Source organism: Nothobranchius furzeri, chromosome 18 (genome assembly GCF_043380555.1).
Source record: "Nothobranchius furzeri strain GRZ-AD chromosome 18, NfurGRZ-RIMD1, whole genome shotgun sequence".
NCBI lineage: Eukaryota > Metazoa > Chordata > Actinopteri > Cyprinodontiformes > Nothobranchiidae > Nothobranchius > Nothobranchius furzeri.
The window spans coordinates 18,738,296-18,765,427 of record NC_091758.1 but is presented as its reverse complement, the minus strand read 5'-3'; the positions used below and the strand labels follow the sequence as shown (position 1 = coordinate 18,765,427).

Below are 27,132 nucleotides of genomic sequence, written 5' to 3'. Positions count from 1 at the left end.
TGTTGGGAATTTTCCTTCATGTTGGGCCAAGTGACAACAGAACGAAAGTGTTGAGCCATGCTTTCCCCACAACAGCTTTACTCCCCAGAGAAGTTTGTCCTCTTTGTTTGGTGTGGACGACTGAAACATAAGAAATGAGCAGATATTAACTGATCTCGTTAACATTCCAAGACGCTCTCCTGTTTCCTCCTTGTGCTCCTCAGCTCTCGCAGCATTTGTCCGCTCAGACCAGAATACGAGTGAAGCAGCTTTCACGGGGGTCTGGGGCGTGAATCAGTGTCCTGAGAAAAGCCTGGAGTGTTCTTGAGGTTCTGATGAGAATATTGAATTCTCCTTGTTGCTTTGAAAAGCAGGAATCCAAAGTTCATTTAAAACTCTTTTTCTATCACCCACTGAGTCTGACCCTGTCTCCATCTATTCTGTAACAACGGGTCTTTATCAACATCAGCCAGCACACAGAAACCATTAATGTTGACCCTTATTGAGCCGATTCCAGAAGCTCAATAGCTCTAATTACATGGCTCTCTGCTGAGGTACTCAGAACTGTCAAAACATACAATTAAAAAATATCTATAGGAACAAAGGCTGAGAGGAAGAGTGTGTGGGGCGACCGTATGGCCCCTTTCAGCTCTTAAAAGACCAGATTCTGAGAACTGAAGGCTGAAGCTGGACACCTGCACTGATCTCAGCTCCTCTCAGAGAGCTGACCGGTTCACTAGAAGGGGAGAGGAGGGGTAGATAGAAATCTTACATAATGTGAGTCCATAGTGTGTCTGCCAGGCTTTTCTTTAGCCTTTGGCTGTCCAATCTCTAAAACAGGTCCTTGAGGTCTGTTATCATGTTTTTGTTGTTTCCATGCTCCAAAACACCTCATTTGAATCATGACAAACAGACTTGTGCTGAGCTTGATGAGCTGCTGAGGTGATTTAACCACTGGATCAAATGTGTTGGAGCAGAGAAAAATCTAAAGCATGCTGGACAGTGGCACTCAAAACCAAGTTGCCCATCCCTGCTCTAGAACATCAGCTGCCCCAGGTGGTTTGAAGTGAAGTGGCTTCTTTGCTGCCCTTCTTGACACCAGGCCTTTATGTCTTTGCAGAGACGCAGAAGCTCACACATTTGCACATTCCTGAGCCAGTTCTGCGCTGGTGAAGCCCCGATCCTGCAGCTGGATCTTCTTCTTTTTGTCATTTAATTGGCGGGTGACAACCAACTTTCAGGTGCATTTCCGCCACCTACTGAATGGGAGTGTGAGTTGAAGTGGCGAGTATCCTACTAAAAAAATAAAAAATACTAAATTCTATCAAGTATTCCACTTTCCTTTAAAGAGTCTATGACTAACTTATAAACCACTATTCCCCCATTTAACAGAATATTCAACTCAAATTCCTTATATCCTTTAAATTTTAGTTTTTCAACTAACATTTTCCTATTACCCACATATTTTCTACAAGCACATAATACATGTTCTACTGTTTCCCTATCAAGTCCACAGTCACACATACCGGTATCATGCCGCCCAAGAATAAAAAGCGTACTGTTCAAAGCTGTATGTCCCATTCTCATCCTTGATATTACTTGATTCCTGTTACTCATTTCAATGACTTCCATTTTTCCAACCTTTCCCTTTAATTTGTATAAATGTCTTCCTTTCACATCCTTTATCCATTGTTCTTGCCATTCATCCAGAATCTGCTGTCTAATAACTGATTTCACTTCCTGCAGCTGGATCAACTTTAAACAATGCTTTAAGGCAGGGGTGCCCAATCCTGGTATCCTGCAGGTTTTAGTTTTAACTCTGCTTCAGCACACCTGATTTCAATAAGCAGCAGATTAGCAGGCTTCTGCAGAGCTTGATGAGCTGCTGCGCAGGTGATTCAACCACTGAATCAATTGTGTTGCATCAGAGAAACCACAAAACCTGCTGGATACTAACCCACCAGAACGAGGATTGGGCACCCCTGCTTTAAGGGATGGTCCTGGTGTTAATGGGCTTCCTGAGTGCTCTGAAGCCTTCTTACCTGCTGCAGCAAAATGTAAAATAAAAAATGCAAAACAAGACAAAACCTTGTGCAGCAGATGTAAAATCCCTGTGCAAAACAGTTTCTGGACGTTAATCGAGTCCATATTATGAGTTGTTAGAGCTTAATGTTGGAATTGGGTTTTGTGCTTGTGAGCTAGAAAGAGTTTGTTATGAATTAAAACAAACTGTAAAATAATAAAAAAAAAACAGTAAATTAGTATTTGACTTTAGGAGCCAAGATTAAATGAATAAATAACCCATTCGACAATTTGAACTTATAGTATCACTGAAAACACACACACACACACACACACACACACACACACACACACACACACACACACACACACACACACACACACACACACACACACACACACACACACACACACACACACACACCCCGCAGTGCCTGTGACAGCTATTGACTTTATTCAATGCTGTTTCCCATTGAAGCCCATGACTGCAGAGGACTAAGCAGCAGCAGGACACTCAGCCTTACAGAGCATTAGATCACATCTCTGAATGGAGACGAGAACCCAGAATATGACTTCACAGATGCTCATCTGTTGTCTGATAATAATACTCTGAAGTCGTGCAGCTGCCGCAGCCCCTTTGCTCTCCGCAGAGAACTGCTCTGTTAAATGGGCGTGGCTTAAGAGGGCATCCCTCTTTTCTATTGGACCAATGAGGTGTCAGTCAGCCCCCCCCCCCACCCCCCCATTTGCTTTTAAACGGGGTTGCAATGGCTTCAGCAGAGTCAACCTGTGGGAGCCGAGATGAACAGCTGATCTTCCTGCAGCGGATAAAACCAATCACCGGTCATGATGCCCGATCCCACGCACGCGCTCTGTGAATAGTTACCGGGCAAACTGACAAAGGAAATAAATCAAAGTTAAAGGGAGTCTTGTTTTTGGAGCCCGTCATCCTTATTATTGTCTTACAGTTTATTTTTGGGTTGTGGACCTGTTGATCCGAGACGGACGCACGGTGCGCTCTGCGCAATCCTCTCCTAATTCTAATGATGTTGCTGTCAGGCGTCCTTGTTTTGACTTTTTCCTGCTTTTTGGCTCCTCTGCTTCTCTGTTACCTGCCTGAAGTCTCAGCACAGAAGTCTGGCTCGCGGGTGAGTAAATGAACGTGTTTCTGTTTCAGACTCACATGGATCAAATCAGAGCTGATCAGAATAAAACAACTTTTCACAAACCAATTTCAGTATTTTCACAGAGGTAAAATGACTGCAGACATGTTTGAATAGAACAAGAACACAGCGTTAGTGGTGGTCCATTTGTTCAAACCAGGTTTACAGCAAAAATAATACTTTTTTTGCATTTATTCTCTAATCAAATCCTTCAAATCGACTAAAAAGTCCAGTAGCTGCATTAACTTGAAGGACTTTCCACATTTAGTCATAACACCTTATGAGGTTTAGACAAATGAACCGTCTCACCTCAAGCTGAAGGCCTTGTCAGGATAAGTCTGGAATCCAGATGCTCAGTTAGAGGTTTCTTTACATCAGTTATTCTGAATACACACAATAAAAAACAAAATGATAATTCAGTCTTCATGTGCTTGCCGAGTTTCTCCAAATGTGCTTTAGGCTGTTATATTTTTTATTCTAACTATGGGTCTGAAATAGTTTATTCTAATGGAGTAACAGAAACTCCACATGTGATATTTCTCCAACCAGGTGAAAAAGAGAAACTGAAACTCACCAAAATGCTTGTTATTAAAGTTATTGCATGTCTTACTGCAGATTTCCTTCTCAGCATCCCTGGATGTTTGTTCCCCCCCAACACACACACACACACACACACACTGCTTTAGTTGTTCCTGCCGTAACACCTCCAGGCAAACCGTGGAATCAGTGATGCGAAGTGGAGGGGAACAGTATTGTTCCAGTTTGCTGATGCTCTGTAATGTTTTGCGGTTGTGGGGGAAGATGACTCACGGTAGGGGGTGAATATGTAATGCTCCCACACACTGGAACGATTTCACAACTTCTTTGAAACTTTCCTCCAAAAGACCCAAAGAGCCATGTTAGATGTCTTCTTTGTCTGGTGGCTTTCAAGCTGCATTCATTATTTTCCTTCTGGTCAGACTCTGAAAGGATTCAGGTGGATCCAGTTCACCTGTTTGGTGGCTGTTTACCTCATTTTCACGGTGGAGTCAGCAGGCATAACTGTGGTCAGCCACAAGTTCAAGAAATAAAGGAGATTTTTTTTTGGATTGATAATCTGAGCTTCTTTCTGTTTAGGACTCCATTTCTTCTTGTTCAAAGCTGTTTTTCTCCTCTGCATGCAGGCTGGGTTAGGGTTAGGGTGCAGGCTGAGGGATCCTTTCATCCTCAGCTTTGGAAAAATGTCAAAACTACTCTGGATAGACTCTCAAACACAGGGTGGTCAGCTGCACAACAGAGCTTCTAAGTCCTGAAAACATCTCTCTTCACAGGAAATCACTTCTGACTTTTGTAGGAATAAACACTTAGTACAAGGTTCAGTGAACAATCTCACGAGGAACTTAATCCCTGCTGAATTAAACTTCGTCTGCATCTACTTTGTCCTTCTCCCGACTCACTCAGGCAGCTTCAACACACAACGGGTCCTTCTAATGTTGCTTACAGCTGCTGTGATACCAGTATTTCCAGTTGTTATCACAGGGAAATGCCTCAGATAGCATTACTCCCTTCACATTTCACTGCAGGCACAATGTTTCAACTAAACAGTCCGAATTTATCAGAGCGAAGCCACAGAAGTTATTCAGACAACTGGAATAGTTTATATAATTACGTATTTGCAGATATTGAGATGCTTGTTATTCTTGTGGTTGTTTCAGTAAATCAGTCCTAAGATATGAAACCACGATAAAACCGTTCTCATTAGTGCACCAGTCACTTTTAAAGGCGGTGAAGAGAATGAAAGCATGACCTCACCCAGCTTTTGTGAACATTAATGCAACATCATGCACTTGTTGCAGACTATGTTGTCATTTCTAATGAGTCCAAGAGGATAATCTTCAGCGTTTTGAACCTTGAATCCAGGGATCATCAGATTAACAGCACAGGTGGTGCACAGTCATCCTACCCACAAACATTTTAACAGGAAGTCAGTTTCCCAGAGGGGATGCATTCAGGATCCAGTCGACAGGAAACGAGGGTGCCATTTTTATGTACCTGTGTATCTTTAATCCTCGCTATCGGATCGGATTGCATTCTTTGGTGACGGCATCAGCGAGGACTCGTAAACCTGCAGTCAGACGAGCATGAACAGCCAGAGCCCAAGTGGCAAAGCAGGCCCACGCTGCATATCGTCTTGATGGAGCAGAGCGCTGGGCAAAAGCTGGAATGGTTTTATTGGTGTGAGGGAGATCACAGCCGCTGTGCAGGTGTGAGTGCTCTGCATCTGTGTGCTGATGGATGTAATGCATGGCTGCAGATGTGATCAGATTCCTAGTTTAGGACTCAGATGTGTTAGGCTTTTGACAAAGACATAGATGTGTAAGAACAAGAGGAAGCCTTTTGTATATCTCTGAGTAAAAATTAGAAACAATTATTAAATTACTAATTAAAACTTACGGAACAGCGGAAGTGCACCTTTGAGACAGAGGCCAGAATCACTACGTAAAAAGTTCTTACGGGCCCAGGAAATGTGCTTTTCTTTCTGAAAAGATGCAAAAATAGCTTGATTGCAGTGTTTTTGTCTGCTTATGATATTTAATGATTAAAAAAGTAATTTTATTCCAAAAGAATCTCTAAATCTGTGCATATTAGTCGATATAAGACTTTCCATCTTACCAAAAGACTTGCGTTGTTTAGATCTGATGAGATTTTTCTCTTTCTTACCTTGAATCTAATGTGAGCCCGTTATCAGCAGCAAGAACCGGATCCGGGTCACTCTTGTGTTCAGTCACGTTTCATGGATGGAGTTTGAAAGTCTGCTTTTTAGTCAACTTTAGAGAGAGTTTGTGCTTCTAGATCCCAGGAAAGCAAATGAATAGTGGACACACTCTGAACAATAAAGTTTGCTGAAATTTAACAGGAAAAAGGTTTAAGCTAGTTCACAGGGGGGCGTGCCGGGGATACCCGTTGCCATAATTTTTTATTAAATACAAATAATGCCTTCATACATCCCCAAAATGAATATGGGTATTTTTTATTGATGACATTACCTGATTCATATTTTGCTTTCATGGATTTAAATCCAGAAAATGGATCATTTATTATGGATGAGTAATCCTAACCTAATGTTTTAAATTAAACATCTGTTTAATGAAATGCTTTTTCTCTCCTGTTTGCTTTGCATCCATGTTGTCAAGCCAGCTGACCACATATTGAAGTTAAAGCATGATCGTGAGATCTGCATCCAACTTGAATCCTTTTTATTTCTCAGAGCTCTCGCCATTCAGAAAAATCCAGATGTTGACCCCTCTTTCAGTTGACTGTCCTTTTCTTTGTTTCTTCCGAGGCTCTGCCATGATGAACAAAATACAGTAAATAGCAACCATCTCTAGTTTGTTTGTTCTGTGTTGTAAACATGGATTGCTGTAAAGCGTAACTTCTCATGGTGACATAAGAGACTTTGTGAGACTTCAAATCACCGGTATGGGGATGCTCAAGTTGCAAATGCGGTATTGTTCCTACAAGAGGCAGAGCAGGCTGACAGACAGTTCATTCACCCTGTAAAAGATCCTTTTATCACTTACTGGCTCAATGAAATTATTTAAAAATATGACGGTTACTTAGTGTTTCTTTAAGAATGTATGTTTTAATCGATATGTTTTAATCGATTGTCCGTTGTGTTTCTCTCAGTGGAAGAAATGTATATCAAGAGGGAAATTGGATATTGTTGCAACAGTCTCTATCAGATCTTTAATTGCATCGAATTGGTTGAGAAAGTAAAAGTCCTGTTTAGTCCCTCATATAAAATGACACAAACTGTAAGAAAAGAGAAGGCCAGGAGCCAAATCCACACAGACACCAGGAGTCCACCTAAGTTTTACTGGAGTGTAACAGATGGTATTAAAGACCAAGTTCACTTATTTTCTAACACATTTGCAGTTGTCTCTAGTATAAATGAATGTCTTGTTTTGTCGGTTTTGTGTTAGATTTAGTAAACAAGTAAAAATTACTTGTATAAAGGGGTAGGGACATATAAGTTTCCACTTCAGCCTACTCCTTTTCAAACACAGAAGAAGGGATGATATGTATTTTTTCTGTTTGTGGTATTTTTTTAAAAAAATGTATGTTTTCTTTGTTTGAAATAAACTAAACTAATTCTACTAATTCTACAATCTCTGGGCGGAAAAAGCTCTGGTGCTCCTGTTTCAGGATGTAGATGTGAGATAGAAGAGAGGTGCGCTGGAGACGGCAGGATTTGGAATCTTATTTCCTGATATTTGGACATCTTGCCTCTGATTGGCTAACAACAACGTGACTCTACCACTGACTTTTGTTTGCTTTGTAACGTTGATGTTTTATCTCCATAAATAACACACACCTGAAGGAGTTCTGCTGAGTTGCTAATGCTAACAGTTAGCTTCTACTAGCCGTGCTCTGCTCACTCTGGGATGTTAAATCAACAACAGCTTTTTATGATGCGAGCCAAGATGGATGAGTCCAGGGATGCTAAATGGTAAATGGCCTGTATTTGATATAGTGTCTTCTAGAGTCCTGGACTCCCCAAGGCACTTTACAACACAGTCATTCACCCTTTCACACACACATTCACACGCTGGTGAGGATGAGCTACAATGTAGCCACAGCTGCCCTGGGGCGCACTGACAGAGGCAACGCTGCCGAGCACTGGCGCCACCGGTTCCTCTGACCACCACCAGCAGGCAGGCGGGGGGTTTTAAGGGACAACGCGTAGTTTTTATGGTTAATCTCTGGAAATATCCATCAAAATGTTGTTGAAAATGAAAAAAAAGATGCCCATTTGTTGCAGCTTCTTAAGACGTAACTATAAAAATCAGGTCTAAAATACATGGAAGCAGGTCTAAGTCTCTGGGCAACGCCATATTAGATGCCATGTTTCCTTCTACGGGAGCCCTTGAGGACTATCCTGGCAAGCCAGACTAAATAAATGTATTCTTTAGTCTGGCAACGCTCCATTGACGGCTCTCGGTTGTGGGGCGGGTTCTACCGTTGTCTTTCAAATGATCTCCGCATTCCACTGGACAATGAATGTGACATACTCTTGTTTCACTCTGTTGCATCATCCCACCCACCAGGCATATAGAGTGCCCTGATTGGCTCTGTGATTTGTTCACTAAGCAGATAGAGCACTATAATTGGCCCACCATTATGGACCAATCACAGCTCTTTATGTGTTTGAAACCCCTCTAGAGAGCTGTGATTGGCCAGCCAGAATGCTGTTGAGGCTACAGAGATTCCAGTGGAGCATTCCTAGACCAAACTTTGCAAAGCAAGAATTTGGTCTAGTTCACTAGGCTACTTGAGGACCAAATGTGTATACTGATTTGTTACAAAACTTTCATCATTAATAAACGTTGTTGATTTACACATTTACCTCTTCACTCATTGCTGCTGATGAAAGGGAGTCTGATGTGCTTGTCATTTTTCAGAAGTTTACACTCCCCGAGGCTTTTTGACCCTAATAGGCATCTGTTGGTAAGGTCTTACTCCAACATGAACAATTTAGGTATCTACTGCCCCCTATCGCCAGGAATAATACACACTGTCACTTTAAGCATCTTGCCCAAGGGCACAACAACAGCGCCAAACTGGGCAAGGCTCTAACCTGCAACCTTCTGATTATGGGGTGAGCATTTAACTCCTGTGCCATCATCACCCCAAACACTAATGCTAATTTGACATTGCGTGCTGATGCCACTGGCTCTTCTAATTCAAGTCGGTTTTCTATCGATGGCTAATAGGAAAAAGGTATAGAAGACTATTTTCACATTTAGCCTGCATGTGAAACTCAGTGACGGATCATTTTTCAAAACAAGTAAAAAAAAAAAAACGGTTTCTCAGTGAACTTGGCCTTTAATGGTGACTTCACCTGTGACTAATCACTTGCATATGCTGATTCTCCACTTGATCAGAAAAAATGCCTTTCATGCTCAGTTTCAAGACTTTGTAACCAGTTTAATGAAAATCAGCCATTTCACTGAGTCATTCCACGGATCTTCACTTTCTTTCTTATCTTTTCTGTTTCCTGCAGATCCTCCTAACAGCTTCATTGAGCACAGCGATGTTAAGTTGGGTAACTTCATGCGTGTTTTAAACTAGAGTCACAAACAAAATCTTGAGAGCAAAAATGCATGTTGAATGAGTTATGGCTCTCTTTAATCCTTCAGATTATCCAAATGGCACAAACATTTCCGCTCCCTCATCGGACTCCTTCAGCAGATTAGCCTCCATTCTGTCTTGCATTTAACTTTCCTTTGATTTGAATGAGTGTGTGGTCTTAGGTAAAAAATAGGGACGTCTGATCCTCCGTAACATGTGATGGATGCCCTTTCTTCCACCTCCACACTTCACTGGAGCCAGCAGAGACGGATGCTTGTTCTCTAGCCAGGATGTAGCATTAGTGACAAACAGAGAATGGTGTTAATCAGATTTAGAGCCATATCCGAAAAGGGAGGGCAAGTCTCATTCGCTCCATCAGTCTTTGATTTAGATTTCCTCACACCACTTCCAAGGAAAATGATAGAAGTTATCCCACTCTAATAAATCAATGAACCTTAAGACATTTTCAGCTATGTATTATTTTGTAATTTTCCCCACACAAGTTATCCATATTAACCCTTTGAGACCAAATAAGTCTTAATAATTCCATAAAAATGCAGTATTTTTGTAGTTTCAACCCACAGAAACATCTGGAACAAAAAGGTTTAATGTTAGAGGTCATTTAAAGTACTTTCACAGCAAAACTCCCCACTTGCATATAGTACAGTTAATAATTTTGCTTGCAAATTGCTGAGGAAAGGCAGCTTTATTTATATAGGACATTTCACACAATAAAGTTTATTAACTCAACAGAAACTTTTTCACAGAGCACATTTAAAACAACCAAAAAAAAGGCAAGTTTAGAAGAGATCAAAGTAAGTATTGTATTTATTCCATCCAAATGTGTTTTATGACACCACACTAATATTTAGTTTGATCAGGTTGCCTCAGGGTTCCAACAGTGGGTGTTGCCCCATTTTCTGTAGCAATGCACTACACAACCCAGTCTGAGGGACCAGTGGGGCCTGTGTACGACAGCCTCTGTCAGTGGCTGCAGTGTAGATTATCATCACCTGATGGCAGAAGACATGTACAGGACGTAATAGGGCAGTTTTTCCTTGAAGGTACTAATCCTGATACTCCATCTTGACCAGGGGTATTCAGTTCCAGGCCAGGAGGTCTGGTTTAGTGGTTTCTTTGCTCCAACACACTTGATTCAGTGGTCGAATCACCTGTGCAGCAGCACATCAGTCTCTGCAGAAGCCTGTTAATCATAAGTTGTGCAAGGCCAGATTAACCATATGGGTAACTGGGCAATTGCCCATGGGCCCACGAACTCTAAAGGACCCAGGGCAGCAAGGGCACGAGCAAAATACTGTATCTGTAATCTCCTGCTTTATATTAAACTAGGGTGACCGTACGTCCAGTTTTCCCCGGACATGTCCGCTTTTCACTCTCTGTCTGGGGCGTCCGGGGGTGGGGGTGAGGGGTTTTTGTAATGATGAAAATGTCCGGGTTTTCATCCAGGAGCAGGGATCGAATTATGGGGGAGCTGGATATCCTACACATCCAGGGGAGCCGGAAAAAAGTTTTCTACCGATATTACATCATTTATGGACTCTTCTGAGCAGAGAGCACAGCGAGCGGCACAGAGCTGATCGTTGGTGCGCAGCGCTCCAGGCTGCTGCGTCCAGCGCATGGTTCATTCTCAAAGTGGAGCAACCAAAAAAACTATAATTAACACACGATCGTTCATGTCTGCACATGTTTTCTATTTTCTGTCTTATTTGTGCCTGAAGCGCTGCCACTGCGGAGCTCATCACCTGTGCTGCAGGAATTTCACCTCACTGACGCAGCATCGAAAACGCGCTCTCCGCTTTGCGGTCAGGAGATCCATTTGATCTGCTCAAAAGTAACTGATGAGGTGAAAATAAGAATCCAGGCAGCAGTTTTTCTGGAGAGTTTAGAGGAGATGCAGAAAGATGAGAGACAGACAGAACAGGAAATTAAATAAAAACAAGAAAACAAAACAAAGTGTTGAAAAGTAAAATGTAGGTAGATTCATCTCCACTACATCTTTTTACCTGTATAAAACAATAAGTTATACACATGTAATATTTATACATCTGATACAATTCAGATCACCTTCAAAACTCAGTCAAACAGCCAGGGCCGTTTCAAGGCATTTTGGGGGCCAAGGCAAAACAGGACCCCCCCCCCCCCCCCCCAACAACTGGGCTCCCCAGAAACCTCTGTGTAATTCATACTCTGTCTAAGAGTGTTAGCTATACGGTGATTGTAAAAGCCCCTCAGACATTACTGGCATGTTCTAATATTATCAGATGAAAAACTAAATTATCAGACATGCTGTCTCATCTGCTGCTTTTCTAAACTTACAAAAAGTAACAAAACCATCTGAAAGCCACTATTTGTGGATTCTCTGAAAGTTTCCATGGAGTGTGTGACAACTTATTTTTTCATTGATCCTATCGTCTAATCTCCCAGCTGAAACAAGCATCCTTAATAATCTGTGCACAGGAAGCTTACCGATGCTGTAGTAAAACAAAAGGTATAATAATTTATTATTGATAAAACCTTGTTGCAGCACTAAAGCAGAAAAATGAGATTTTGCAATAAATATGCAAAATATTTACATATGAATTGTTTTAGAGCCCTTTTATTGGCAGAATCTGATATTAATTTAGTTCTTACAAAAAAAAAAGGGTCCCAACGTGGTTTGTGTGGCGTTGCCATAGTGTGACGTCATAGGCACAGATTCCCTGTCCTCTTTTTTGGAAATGGAAATATGATCACCCTGTATTAAACAAACTGTCCACCTGGGCTTTTGCGCTGCACAGAGACGCACACTTCTCTGCCTATGACTGAATGTCAGTTGAGAGCGGTTGAGAGTCCGTCTCATGCAGACTGACCAATGAAGAGAGGGCCTCAAGTTAAGACCCTCTCCTCATTGGTCAGTCCACACAAGGTGGGTCAAAGGTTACCCTGAGTGGGTTATGTGATGTCAGGCATTCAAGTATTGAGTATATTTACTGCATATTACAGTAAAATATTCTGTATGTGATAGGGCTGCACAATATATCGCAAATACATTGTTATCGCGATATCAGCATGCACAATATGCATATCACAAAGAACAGATAAATATCACAATGAAAGGTCAGCTCAAATGTCTGCTACACATAATGCATTCTGTCCATCAAACGGAAGAATTATGTTTTTTTTAACTAATCAAATAGAGCTCTTCACCCATTTGGCCAATCAGGTGGGTTCTCATAGGTTAGATGCCCGCCCCCGAGGCAGATGGCACATCATTTAGATGGTTAGCAAACCCCCGAATTAGCTTCGTTAGCTCTTTTTTCTGATTCTTCTTTTCCCGGGATCCACGGATTGCCTTTTCTTGTTCATTTCATTTTTCCCTTTCCTCACATCTTTTGCTTTTCTCATTTTTATGATTTTAAATTTTTTTCTTTTTGATTATTTTTGTTCCTGAGTGAAGTTTTTATTTATCGCAAGTAATATCGTCATCGCAATATTAATCATTGTTATCGAATGTCGCAGGTTTTCCTAATATCGTGCAGCCCTAGTATGTGACCATATTATGGTGATCCTTGGGTCGTGATGATGGGGCCCTTTAATATTGTTGCCCAGGGTACAACAAAGTGTTAATCTGGCCCTGCAGGTGTGTTGAAGCAGGGTTCAAACTAAAACATGCTGGATACAGGACCTCCAGGCCCGGAATACGCTTTCAGGTCAAAATTTGCTTGACGTGAATTCATGACAATTGTCTAAAAGGGGTCAATCTAGTGTTCTAAACACAAACATTTAGAATCAAATCTAAATATGTAAAGCTACATTTAAATATTGAGATTTAAACATAAATGTTAGGTGGAGTTTGAGTGTCCCAGTGATCCTGGGAGCTAAGTTGCATGGGGCCTACTGCCTACTGCCTCCGGTAGGGTCCTCAAATTCCATTGCTTGCTTCTTTTCTAACAAGCGTAGTAAAGATTCTTTTTTTACCTTTTACGTTGACAAGTTTTGGCTAACACAGAGGAAGGCTACAGTGTTGGCACAGAGGCTCACCAGTTTCAAAAGAAGTAGATCTCAATAGTTTTGTGGAGGTTTTTACTAAAACTGTCTGGGTTCGTGTATGTGTTGTACATTTTAACTTTGGTGAGCTGCTTTCATTTTATGTCATTTTGATTAAAGAAGAATTTTAAACTGACCAAATTTAGGTGAAAATTTCAACATTTAAATGCAATTTTTTTTAGATTTTATTCTGAATTTTTTAAATTTAATATAGATAATTGATGGTAAATGTGATAAAGTATATTGAACATTTATCAATGTATTACTTTAAAATTGTCACATCATATGTGGTCCTTTCACCTTGTTTAGTTATCTATCTCAATGTTTTTCTTCAGAAAATTAATTATTTTATTTTTGTCAATGTCAGGAAGAAGTTGCAATAGCTGACTAGCAAGTTGCTAAAGAAGCCTAAACGGTGAGATATCATGGGTTATTGGTCCCGGGCTAATACATAAAAGCAGTCTAATAGTTTTATTAAATGTAATTTCTTATCTTTCAACTCCAGCATTTACTTTCTGTGTGTAATCTTTAATCACCCTGAAAACCTGACTGACTAGAAGGAAAAATGTTGGTGCAGAGCTGGGCTTAAAACAAAAGCATTACTTCATTATGCGGTCTAATGGTTCATAGTTTTGATTATTCTCACCAGCTGAACTCCAGTCTTTCATCGATTATAAATCAGCCAACGCGTCAAAAAAAAAAAAAAAAAAACATTTCTCCACTAAAAGTGCGATAAATCCAAAAAATGGGATAAGCAGTTTATTATCTGTTATAAGATTGTTTTATGACTCAAATTTGGCCCAGCAATGATTTATGTGCTATGTGGAAAATTCCTCTTGGAAGGTCTACTTGTAGTAGATGAAATCTGCAGATTTGCTTATTCACTACATTTTCTCCTCATTAGCTATTGAGTGTGCATATAAAATTATTATTTTATTGCCATATTTCTTCATTTTGTTCCAGAACTAAAAGTCAGACTGGTACAGATTGTCTGGCAGTGAAAAACTAACCTTCTGTAATGGTTGCATAACAAGGGTTGTGTTTCATTTATTTTACGAGTAATGGAGCCAATGCTTTAGAGGTCTGTGTTATTCCCACTCAGATGTGTGCTATCTTGTGTTTTTGTGTGTATTTGGGAAATATGACTTGTTGAGCTCATTGGTTCCGAGCAAAGATATCAAAATTAAACTCTTCTGTTTGACTTTAGACAAAGGTGTCTTTGGGAGCAACGAAGCTGGAAAAATAAACTTAATTAGGCCCGAGCAGCGAAAGCGCTGCGAAGGCCTCTTGTTTTTGCTCCGATTATTAGGCCCGAGCAGTGAAGCTGCGAAGGCCTATTGTATCTGCTCCGTTTCTTCTTATTAGGCCCGAGCAGTGAAGCTGCGAAGGCCTATTGTATCTGCTCCGTTTCTTCTTATTAGGCCCGAGCAGTGAAGCTGCGAAGGCCTATTGTATCTGCTCCGTTTCTTCTTATTATTATTCTTTTTTCTTCCGCGTCTTTGAATGGCCTTTAGGGGGTCTTAGCATATCCAAAAAGTCACCAAATTCTGGCCCAATATAGAAAGTGCGTGAAATTTACGTATTTCACTGGCGATGTGAAAGTTCGTCAAAAAGTGACTGAACAGCGCCCCCTAGAAAGTGAAAAATACCCCTCTCCATAAAGCTTAGTTTATCGTACAGTTATGAAATTTGGTATACTTGTAGTACTCAACAGTCCGCACAGAAAAGTCTCTTGCAACCATGGTCAATATCAAACAGGAAGTCGGCCATTTTGGAGTAAAGTGGCCATTTTGACCCCGTTTTGGCCATTTCTAGGGTCTATATTTGGTTGAACAGTTTGGTCATTTTTCGCACCATCGTCTCAAAAATTGTGCGAGATCGAACAGAATCGATGGACGATTCAAATGAGACAATAAAATTGACTTTTCGTAAATACTGAAGGGGCGGGGCCAGGCCTCAAAGTTCGAACACTCGCCAAAAAAATTCAAATTGCTATAATTTCATAAATGAAAGAATTACGGTTAAAGAAATGTTCTGTGGACAATTGTCATCGCCCTCCGAAGACAAATGAATGGTCGATTGATGATGTCACATAAGCCCCGCCCCCTCAGGACTTAAAAGGTCAAGTTTTACTGGGAAATTTTCCAAAATTCGCCCTTTCCAATAATCACCCCAAATTTGTAGCGGGTAACTGAAGACAAGTTGGGGTTGCTTGGCTTCACTTTATGGGAGTTTTCTGCAGAAGGCGGGGCTGTGGCGGCGCGGCGAATTCAGGCGTACCACTTAGGCCTTACGTTTGCCTCCCATTTCGTCATTTCTAGAGATATCGCCACGAAGCTTCTTGTGAGTGATCCTAGTCTGGCCCCCCAAAAGATCTGATGTGAAATTCCGGTGGGCGTGGTCTATTTTCTGAAATAGCGCCCCCTAGGACCATTAAAACTGACAGCCCCAAGCCATGCTTTGACTGAGGATTACGAAATTTGGTACACTAATGTGGTGTCTCAGGACCTACAAAAAAGTCTCTTGGAGCCAAGTGCATTGTCGCACAGGAAGTCGGCCATTTTGGTCCAAGTGCGCAATTTAGTGGTTTTCGCACACGTTGTTTGGAGAGTGATGCTCCGTCGCCCTTTTCACCAATTGCCTTCACACTTCGGCTACATACTCTTAACACATAGATGAAAAAATTCAACCGTCGGATTTTAAATAAGTATAAAGGTGTGGGCGTGGCTAAGCCTCAAACTTTGACCTGTCGCCACGCCACTCTTTTTTTTCACAGCTCCCTATTGGACTCCTTTTAACCAATCACCACCAAACAGTGGCGAATAGCAGCAGACAAGTTGAGGTCACTTGGTCTATAGTACTGGCAGGTTTCGAATAAAGGCGGGGCTTTGGAAGAATGGCGAAATTCGCCATCACGACATGGAAATACGTTTGTCTCTCATTTCTTCAGTCATTGTGACATCGCCATACAAGTTCTGATGAGTGATCCTACTCTGACCCCTAATAGAATTGGACAGCTGAAGTTTGTGGGCGTGGCCTATTTTCTGAAACAGCGCCCCCTAGGACCATTAAAACAGTCAGCCCCAAGCCATGCTTTGACTGAGGATCACAAAATTTGGCACACTAATGTAGTGTACCAGGACCTACAAAAAAGTCTCTTGGAGCCAAGCACAATGTCGCACAGGAGGTCGGCCATTTTGGCCCAAGTACTCAATTTAGTGGTTTTCGCACACGTTATTAGGAGAATGATATCTCCTCGCCCTTTCCACCGATCACCTTCAAACCTCTGCTATATACTCTTAAGACATAGAGGAAAAAATTCAACCGTCGGATTTTAAATAAGTATAAAGGTGTGGGCGTGGCTAAGCCTCAAACTTTGACCAGTCGCCATTACCTTATTTGACTTAACAACTCCCATGTGCATGATCAGATCAATTTCATACTTTGTCTGTGTGATCACTGACCACATCTGAAGACAGTGACAATGTGGACAGCTGACATCACCTAAGCCCCGCCCCCTGACTACAGGAAGTCAACTGTTTTATGGTGAAATGCCCATATTTGTTCCCTCTAATTTAGTCAAGATGACACTAAGGTCATGCACTGTCTTCATGATGTTGTAATGACCATTCAGATCTGATAGCTTTTCAGAAAGGCAGGGGCTTTGATGCCATGGCGATTTCTGACGTGACACTGTGACCTTACGTTTGACTGTAACTTCCACAAACAGCCTCCGACTTGCCCGAGACTGAACATCGCATCACCAGTGTGGTAAAGATAGAGTATCTCCTAGTGGTGAGACGTGTAATGGTGGGCTCAGAGGGGATGCTGAGTCAGGGTAAGGTGTGGACGAGGAGGCCGTTCACGGTTTCTGGTGTCGGGGTGGTTGACTTTCTGTTCCGCCAGACGTTCCCTGGTGCCCCCGGCTGCCGGCCAGGACGGAGAAGCGCGGAGCTGGGTTTGGAGAGCGTCGGGGATGGAGCGGAGGGGGTGCGGAAGGAGGGCGAGCAGCTTCGCTGCGAGGGCTGAACGACGCTGCTTGCAGCTTTAATTAGGCCCGAGCAGCGAAAGCGCTGCGAAGGCCTCTTGTTTTTGCTCTGATTATTATTAGGCCCGAGCAGCGAAAGCGCTGCGAAGGCCTCTTGTTTTTGCTCTGATTATTAGGCCCGAGCAGCGAAAGCGCTGCGAAGGCCTCTTGTTTTTGCTCTGATTATTATTATTTTTTGTTATTCCGTGCCCCCTTTGAACAGCTTTTTGGGGACCTTAACATACCCCAAAACTCACAATATTTTGCACACTTGTCAGGCCTGGTGAAAAATTTGATATTTTAAAGGTCCCAAAAAAATCGCAAAGAAAATGGCTGAACAGCGCCCCCTACAAAGTGAAAAAAAACCCTCTCCATAAAGCTTAGTTTATCGTACAGTTATGAAATTTGGTACACTTGTAGTACTCAACAGTCCGCACAGAAAAGCCTCTTGCAACCATGGTCAATATCAAACAGGAAGTCGGCCATTTTGGGTTGAAATGGCGATTTTTTGCCGTTTTTGCCGTTTTTAGGGTCCGTTTCTGATTGGATTGCTCGATCATTTTTCGCACGATCGTCTCAAAAATTGTGTAAAATTGCTCAGAAGGGATGGGCGAACAAAATGAGATAAGGATTCTGAGTTTTCGTATATGTTGAAGGGGCGGAGCCAGGCCTCGAAGTTTGACTACTCGCCAAAAATATTTAAATTGCTATAACTTCATAACTGAATGGAATAGAGTTACCAAACTTTCTGTGGTCATTCGTCATCCACCCACAAAGTAAATTGAAAGGTCGGATGATGACATCACACAAGCCCCGCCCCCTCAGGACCAAAAAGATCAAGTTTTACTGTGAAAGGTCCCAAATTGCCCCATTTCACTTAATCACCACAAATTTGTAGCTGGTAACTCAAGACAAGTGGGGGTTGCTTGGCGTCACTTTATGGGAGTTTTCGGCAGAGGGCGGGGCTGTGGTGGCGCGGCGAATTCAGGCGTACCGCCTTGGCCTTACGTTTGCCTCCCATTTCGTCATTTCCAAAGATATCGTCACGAAACTTCTTGTGAGTGATCCTAGTCCGGCCCCCCAAAAGATCTGATGTGAACATCTGGTGGGCGTGGCCTATTTTCTGAAATAGCGCCCCCTAGGACCATTAAAACTATTAGCCCCAAGCCATGCTTTGACTGAGGATTACGAAATTTGGTACACTAATGTGGTGTCTCAGGACCTACAAAAAAGTCTCTTGGAGTCAAGTTCAAAGTCGCACAGGAAGTCGGCCATTTTGGATCAAGTACGCGATTTAGTGGTTTTCGCACACGTTGTTTGGAGAGTGATGCTCCGTCGCCCTTTTCACCAATCTCCTTCAAACTTCTGCTATATACCCTTAAGACATAGGGGAAAAAATTCAACCGTCGGATTTTTCAAAAGTTGAAAGGTGTGGGCGTGGCTAAGCCTCAAACTTTGACCTGTCGCCACGCTACTCTTTTTTTCACAGCTCCCTACTGGACTCCTTTTACCCAATCACCAGGATTCTGTGGCAAACAGCAGTAGACAAGTTGAGGTTACTTGGTCTCCAGTACTGGCAGGTTTTGAAAAAAGGCGGGGCTTTGGGACCATGGCGAAAATCGCCATCACGCCATGGAAATACGTTTGTCTCTCATTTCTTCAGTTATCGTGATATTGCTACGAAACTTCTGGTGAGTGATCCTAGTCTGAGCTCCAAGAGAAATAGACAGCTGAATTTTGTGGGCGTGGCCTATGTTTTGAAATAGCGCCCCCTAGGACCATTTAAACTATTAGCCCCAAGCCATGCTTTGACTGAGGATTACGAAATTTGGTACACTAATGTGGTGTCTCAGGACCTACAAAAAAGTCTCTTGGAGTCAAGTTCAAAGTCGCACAGGAAGTCGGCCATTTTGGATCAAGTACGCGATTTAGTGGTTTTCGCACACGTTGTTTGGAGAGTGATGCTCCGTCGCCCTTTTCACCAATCTCCTTCAAACTTCTGCTATATACCCTTAAGACATAGGGGAAAAAATTTAACCGTCGGATTTTTCAAAAGTTGAAAGGTGTGGGCGTGGCTAAGCCTCAAACTTTGACCTGTCGCCACGCTACTCTTTTTTTCACAGCTCCCTACTGGACTCCTTTTACCCAATCACCAGGATTCTGTGGCAAACAGCAGTAGACAAGTTGAGGTTACTTGGTCTCCAGTACTGGCAGGTTTTGAAAAAAGGCGGGGCTTTGGGACCATGGCGAAAATCGCCATCACGCCATGGAAATACGTTTGTCTCATTTCTTCAGTTATCGTGATATTGCTACGAAACTTCTGGTGAGTGATCCTAGTCTGAGCTCCAAGAGAAATAGACAGCTGAAGTTTGTGGGCGTGGCCTATATTCTTAAATAGCGCCCCCTAGAGCCATTAAAACTTTCAGCCCCAAGCCATGCTTTGACTGAGGATTACGAAATTTGGTACACTAATGTGGGGTCTCAGGACCTACAAAAAAGTCTCTTGGAGCCAAGCGTAAAGTCGCACAGGAAGTCGGCCATTTTGGTGCAAGTACGTGATTTAGTGGTTTTCGCACACATTGTTTGGAGAGTGATGCTCCGTCGCCCTTTTCACCAATCACCTTCAAACTTCTGCAATACACTCTTAAGACATAGGGGAAAAAATTCAACCGTCGGATTTTTCAAAAGTTGAAAGGTGTGGGCGTGGCTAAGCCTCAAACGTTGACCTTTCGCCATTACTTTACTTGACTTAATAACTCCCATGTGCATGATCAGATCTTTTTCGAACTTTGTCTGTGTGATCATTGACCATATCTGTAAACAATGACAATGTGGACAGCTGACATCACCTAAGCCCCGCCCCCTGACTACAGGAATTTATTTTTTATGCTGAAATGCCCATATTTGTCCCCTCTAATTTAGTCAACATGACCCTAAGGTCATGCACTGTCTTCATGATGCTGTAATGACCATTCAGATCTGATAGCTTTCCAGAAAGGGAGGGGCTTTGATGCCATGGCGAATTCTGGCGTAACGCCGTAATCTTAATATTCAATTTAATGGTGAGCTCAGAGGGGATGCTGAGTCAGGGTGAGGTGCAGACTAGGAGGCCATTCGCGGTTTCTGGTGTCGGGGTGGTTGACGTTTCTGTTCTGTCAGACGTGCACTGGTGCGACGGCAGACCGGAGCGGCGCGGAGCTGCGAGGGCCGAACGACGCTGCTTGCAGCTTTAATTATTATTTTTTGTTATTCCGTGCCCCCTTTGAACAGCTTTTTGGGGACCTTAACATACCCCAAAACTCACAATATTTTGCACACTTGTCAGGCCTGGTGAAAAATTTGATATTTTAAAGGTCCCGAAAAAATCGCAAAGAAAATGGCTGAACAGCGCCCCCTACAAAGTGAAAAAAACCCCTCTCCATAAAGCTTAGTTTATCGTACAGTTATGAAATTTGGTACACTTGTAGTACTCAACAGTCCGCACAGAAAAGTCTCTTGCAACCATGGTCAATATCAAACAGGAAGTCGGCCATTTTGGGTTGAAATGGCGATTTTTTGCCGTTTTTGCCGTTTTTAGGGTCCGTTTCTGATTGGATTGCTCGATCATTTTTCGCACGATCGTCTCAAAAATTGTGTAAAATTGCTCAGAAGGGATGGGCGAACAAAATGAGATAAGGATTCTGAGTTTTCGTATATGTTGAAGGGGCGGAGCCAGGCCTCGAAGTTTGACTACTCGCCAAAAATATTTAAATTGCTATAACTTCATAACTGAATGGAATAGAGTTACCAAACTTTCTGTGGTCATTCGTCATCCACCCACAAAGTAAATTGAATGGTCGGATGATGACATCACACAAGCCCCGCCCCCTCAGGACCAAAAAGATCAAGTTTTACTGTGAAAGGTCCCAAATTGCCCCATTTCACTTAATCACCACAAATTTGTAGCTGGTAACTCAAGACAAGTGGGGGTTGCTTGGCGTCACTTTATGGGAGTTTTCGGCAGAGGGCGGGGCTGTGGCGGCGCGGCGAATTCAGGCGTACCGCCTTGGCCTTACGTTTGCCTCCCATTTCGTCATTTCCAAAGATATCGTCACGAAACTTCTTGTGAGTGATCCTAGTCCGGCCCATCAAAAGATCTGATGTGAACATCCGGTGGGCGTGGCCTATTTTCTGAAATAGCGCCCCCTAGGACCATTAAAACTGTCAGCCCCAAGCCATGCTTTGACTGAGGATTACGAAATATGGTACACTAATGTGCTGTCTCAGGACCTACAAAAAAGTCTCTTGGAGCCAAGTGCAAAGTCGCACAGGAAGTCGGCCATTTTGGTCCAAGTACGCGATTTAGTGGTTTTCGCACACGTTGTTTGGAGAGTGATGCTCCGTCGCCCTTTTCACCATTCTCCTTCAAACTTCTGCTATGTACTCGTAAGACATAGGGAAAAAAATTCAACCGTCGGATTTTTCAAAAGTTGAAAGGTGTGGGCGTGGCTAAGCCTCAAACTTTGACCTGCCGCCACGCCACTCTTTTTTTCACAGCTCCCTACTGGACTCCTTTTACCCAATCACCAGGATTCTGTGGGAAACAGCAGTAGACAACTTGAGGTTACTTGGTCTCCAGTACTGGCAGGTTTTGAAAAAAGGCGGGGCTTTGGGAGCATGGCGAAAATCGCCATCACGCCATGGAAATACGTTTGCCTCTCATTTCTTCAGTTATCGTGATATCGCTCCGACACTTCTGGTGAGTGATCCTAGTCTGACCCCCAAGAGAAGTAGACAGCTGAAGTTTGTGGGCGTGGCCTATTCTCTTAAATAGCGCCCCCTAGGTCCATTTAAACTAATAGCCCCAAGCCAAGCTTTGACTGAGGATTGCGAAATTTGGTACACTAATGTGGTGTCTCAGGACCTACAAAAAAGTCTCTTGGAGCCAAGTGCAAAGTCGCACAGGAAGTCGGCCATTTTGGTCCAAGTACGCGATTTAGTGGTTTTCGCACACGTTGTTTGGAGAGTGATGCTCCGTCGCCCTTTTCACCAATCTCCTTCAAACTTCTGCTATATACTCTTAAGACATAGGGGAAAAAATTCAACCGTCGGATTTTTCAAAAGTTGAAAGGTGTGGGCGTGGCTAAAGCCTCAAACTTTGACCTGTCGCCACGCCACTCTTTTTTTCACAGCTCCCTACTGGACTCCTTTTACCCAATCACCAGGATTCTGTGGGAAACAGCAGTAGACAACTTGAGGTTACTTAGTCTCCAGTACTGGCAGGTTTTGAAAAAAGGCGGGGCTTTGGGAGCATGGCGAAAATCGCCATCACGCCATGGAAATACGTTTGCCTCTCATTTCTTCAGTTATCGTGATATCGCTACGAAACTTCTGGTGAGTGATCCTAGTCTGACCCCCAAGAGAAATAGACAGCTGAAGTTTGTGGGCGTGGCCTATTCTCTTAAATAGCGCCCCCTAGGACCATTTAAACTAATAGCCCCAAGCCATGCTTTGACTGAGGATTACGAAATTTGGTACACTAATGTGGTGTCTCAGGACCTACAAAAAAGTCTCTTGGAGCCAGGACAAAGTCGCACAGGAAGTCGGCCATTTTGGTCCAAGTACGCGATTTAGTGGTTTTCGCACACGTTGTTTGGAGAGTGATGCTCTGTCGCCCTTTTCACCAATCACTTTCAAACTTCTGCTGTATACTCATACGACGTAGGGGAAAAAATTCAACCGTCGGATTTTTCAAAAGTTGAAAGGTGTGGGCGTGGCTAAGCCTCAAACTTTGACCTTTCGCCATTACTTTACTTGACTTAATAACTCCCATGTGCATGATCAGATCTTTTTCAAACTTTGTCTGTGTGATCATTGACCATATCTGTAAAAAATGACAATGTGGACAGCTGACATCACCTAAGCCCCGCCCCCTGACTACAGGAAGTCTATTTTTTATTCTGAAATACCCATATTTGTCCCCTCTAATTTAGTGAACATGACACTAAGGTCATACACTGTCTTCATGATGTTGTAATGACCATTCAGATCTGATTGCTTTCCAGAAAGGGAGGGGCTTTTATGCCATGGCGAATTCTGGCGTAACGCCGTAACCTTACAATTCAATTTAATGGTGAGCTCAGAGGGGATGCTGAGTCAGGGTGAGGTGCGGACTAGGAAGCCATTTGCAGATTCTGGCGTCGGGGTGGTTGACGATTCTGTTCTGCCAGACGTGCCCTGGTGCCCCGGGCTGCTGGCCAGGCCGGAGCGGCGCAGAGCTGCGAGGGCCGAACGACGCTGCTTGCAGCTTTAATTAGGCCCGAGCAGCGAAAGCGCTGCGAAGGCCTCTTGTTTTTGCTCTGATTATTATTATTTTTTGTTATTCCGTGCCCCCTTTGAACAGCTTTTTGGGGACCTTAACATACCCCAAAACTCACAATATTTTGCACACTTGTCAGGCCTGGTGAAAAATTTGATATTTTAAAGGTCCCAAAAAAATCGCAAAGAAAATGGCTGAACAGCGCCCCCTACAAAGTGAAAAAAAACCCTCTCCATAAAGCTTAGTTTATCGTACAGTTATGAAATTTGGTACACTTGTAGTACTCAACAGTCCGCACAGAAAAGTCTCTTGCAACCATGGTCAATATCAAACAGGAAGTCGGCCATTTTGGGTTGAAATGGCGATTTTTTGCCGTTTTTGCCGTTTTTAGGGTCCGTCTCTGATTGGATTGCTCGATCATTTTTCGCACGATCGTCTCAAAAATTGTGTAAAATTTCTCAGAAGGGATGGGCGAACAAAATGAGATAAGGATTCTGAGTTTTCGTATATGTTGAAGGGGCGGAGCCAGGCCTCAAAGTTTGACTACTCGCCAAAAAAATTTAAATTGCTATAACTTCATAATTGAATGGAATAGCGTTACCAAACTTTCTGTGGTCATTTGTCATCGACCCACAAAGTAAATTGAATGGTCGGTTGATGACATCACACAAGCCCCGCCCCCTCAGGACCAAAAAGGTCAAGTTTTACTGTGAAAGGTCCCAAATTGCCCCATTTCACTTAATCACCACAAATTTGGAGCTGGTAACTCAAGGCAAGTGGGGGTTGCTTGGCGTCACTTTATGGGAGTTTTCGGCAGAGGGCGGGGCTGTGGCGGCGCGGCGAAGTAAGGCGTACCGCCGTGGCCTTACGTTTGCCTCCCATTTCTTTATTTCTAAAGATGTCGTCACGAAACTTCTTGTGAGTGATCCTAGTCTGGCCCCCCAAAAAATCTGACGTGAAAATCCGGTGGGCGTGGCCAATTTTCTGAAATAGCGCCCCCTAGGACCATTAAAACTGTCAGCCCCAAGCCATGCTTTGACTGAGGATTACGAAATTTGGTACACTAATGTGGTGTCTCAGGACCTACAAAAAAGTCTCTTGGAGCCAAGTGCAAAGTCGCACAGGAAGTCGGCCATTTTGGTCCAAGTGCGCGATTTAGTTGTTTTCGCACACGTTGTTTGGAGAGTGATGCTCCGTCGCCCTTTTCACCAATCTCCTTCAAACTTCTGCTATATACTCTTAAGACATAGGGGAAAAAATTCAACCGTCGGATTTTTCAAAAGTTGAAAGGTGTGGGCGTGGCTAAGCCTCAAACTTTGAACTGTCGCCACGCCACTCTTTTTTTCACAGCTCCCTACTGGACTCCTTTTACCCAAACACCAGGATTCTGTGGCAAACAGCAGTAGACAACTTGAGGTTACTTGGTCTCCAGTACTGGCAGGTTTTGAAAAAAGGCGGGGCTTTGGGAGCATGGCGAAAATCACCATCACGCCATGGAAATACGTTTGCCTCTCATTCCTTAAGTTATCGAGATATCACCTCGAAATTTGTTGTGAGTGATCCTAGTCTGACCCCCAATAGAAATGGACAGCTAAAATTTGTGGGCGTGGCCAATTTTCTGAAATAGCGCCCTCTAGGACCATTAAAACTGCCAGCCCCTAGCCATGCTTTGACTGAGGATTACGAAATTTGGTAAACTAATGTGGAGTCTCAGGACCTACAAAAAAGTCTCTTGGAGCCAAGTCCAAAGTCGCACAGGAAGTCGGCCATTTTGGTACAAGTACGCGATTTAGTTGTTTTGGTACACGTTGTTTGGAGAGTGATGCTCCGTTGCTTTTTTCACCAATCGCTTTCACACTTCTGCTATATACTCTTAAGACGTAGGGGAAAAAATTCAACCGTCAGATTTTTCAAAAGTTGAAAGGTGTGGGCGTGGCTAAGCCTCAAACTTTGACCTGTCGCCACGCCACTCTTTTTTCACAGCTCCCTACTGGACTCCTTTTACCCAATCAGCAGGAATCTCTGGCAAATAGCAGTAGACAACGTGAGGTCACTTGGTCTCCAGTACTGGCAGGTTTCAAAAAAAGGCGGGGCTTTGGGAGCATGGCGAAAATCGCCATCACGCCATGGAAATACGTTTGCCTCTCATTTCTTCAGTTATCGTGATATCACTACGAAACTTCTGGTGAGTGATCCTAGTCTGACCCCAAGAGAAATAGACAGCTGAAGTTTGTGGGCGTGGCCTATTTCCTTAAATAGCGCCCCCTAGGACCTTTTAAACTAATAGCCCCAAGCCATGCTTTGACTGAGGATTACGAAATTTGGTACACTAATGTGTTGTCTCAGGAAAAAAAGTCTCTTGGAGCCAAGTGCAAAATCGTACAGGAAGTCGGCCATTTTGGTCCAAGTACTCAATTTAGTGGTTTTCGCAGACATTGTTTGGAGTATTATGCCCCATCGTCCTTTTCACCAATTGCCTTCAAACTCCTGCTATATCCTCTTAAGACATAGGGGAAAAAATTCAACCGTCGGATTTTTCAAAAGTTGAAAGGTGTGGGCGTGGCTAACCCTCAAACTTTGACCTTTCGCCATTACATTTCTTGGCTTAATAACTCCCATGTGCATGATCTAATCTATATCAAACTTTGTCTGTGTGATCACTGACCACATCTGAAGACAATGCCAATGTGGACAGCTGACATCCCCTAAGTCCCGCCCTCTACTACAGGAAGTCTATTGTTTTATGGTGAAATGCCCATATTTGTCATGATCTGAAAGCTTTCCAGCGGCCCTAGATAAGTTTAACCTACAATAACTTCAAACAACGTGGTCAGAAAAGCATTACAGTTGGTCTGTGTCATCAGATCCACGAGAGTCGTAAAGGTAGAGTATGCCCTAGTTGTGAGACGTGTAATATAATGGTGTCCTCAGAGGGGATGCTGAGTCAGGGTGAGGTGCGGACGAGGTGATCGTTTGCGGTTTCTGGTGTCGGGGTGGTCGACGTTTCTGTTCCGTGGACGTGCCCTATTGCCCCGGGCTGCCGGCCAGGCCGGAGCGGCGCGGAGCTGCGAGGGCCGAACGACGCTGCTTGCAGCTTTAATTAGGCCCGAGCAGCGAAAGCGCTGCGAAGGCCTCTTGTTTTTGCTCTGATTATTATTATTTTTTGTTATTCCGTGCCCCCTTTGAACAGCTTTTTGGGGACCTTAACATACCCCAAAGCTCACAATATTTTGCACACTTGTCAGGCCTGGTGAAAAATTTGATATTTTAAAGGTCCCAAAAAAATCGCAAAGAAAATGGCTGAACAGCGCCCCCTACAAAGTGAAAAAAACCCCTCTCCATAAAGCTTAGTTTATCGTACAGTTATGAAATTTGGTACACTTGTAGTACTCAACAGTCCGCACAGAAAAGTCTCTTGCAACCATGGTCAATATCAAACAGGAAGTCGGCCATTTTGGGTTGAAATGGCGATTTTTTGCCGTTTT

The 27,132-nt window shown here is 43.1% G+C and overlaps 1 protein-coding gene across 16 annotated transcripts in view; it reads left to right on the top strand.

The window, feature by feature from the left end:
* The first annotated feature begins 2,814 nt into the window (after positions 1 to 2,814).
* smoc1 (SPARC related modular calcium binding 1) overlaps positions 2,815 to 27,132 on the top strand; it is a 127,353-nt gene continuing 103,035 nt past the window's right edge. For all 16 annotated transcript variants that reach the window (XM_054741815.2, XM_054741824.2, XM_054741822.2 and 13 more), the window contains exon 1: positions 2,815 to 3,149. In XM_054741815.2, the coding sequence (XP_054597790.1) occupies positions 3,045 to 3,149 (105 nt within the window). In that variant the 5' untranslated portion in view covers positions 2,815 to 3,044. The remainder of the gene's footprint in view (positions 3,150 to 27,132) is intronic.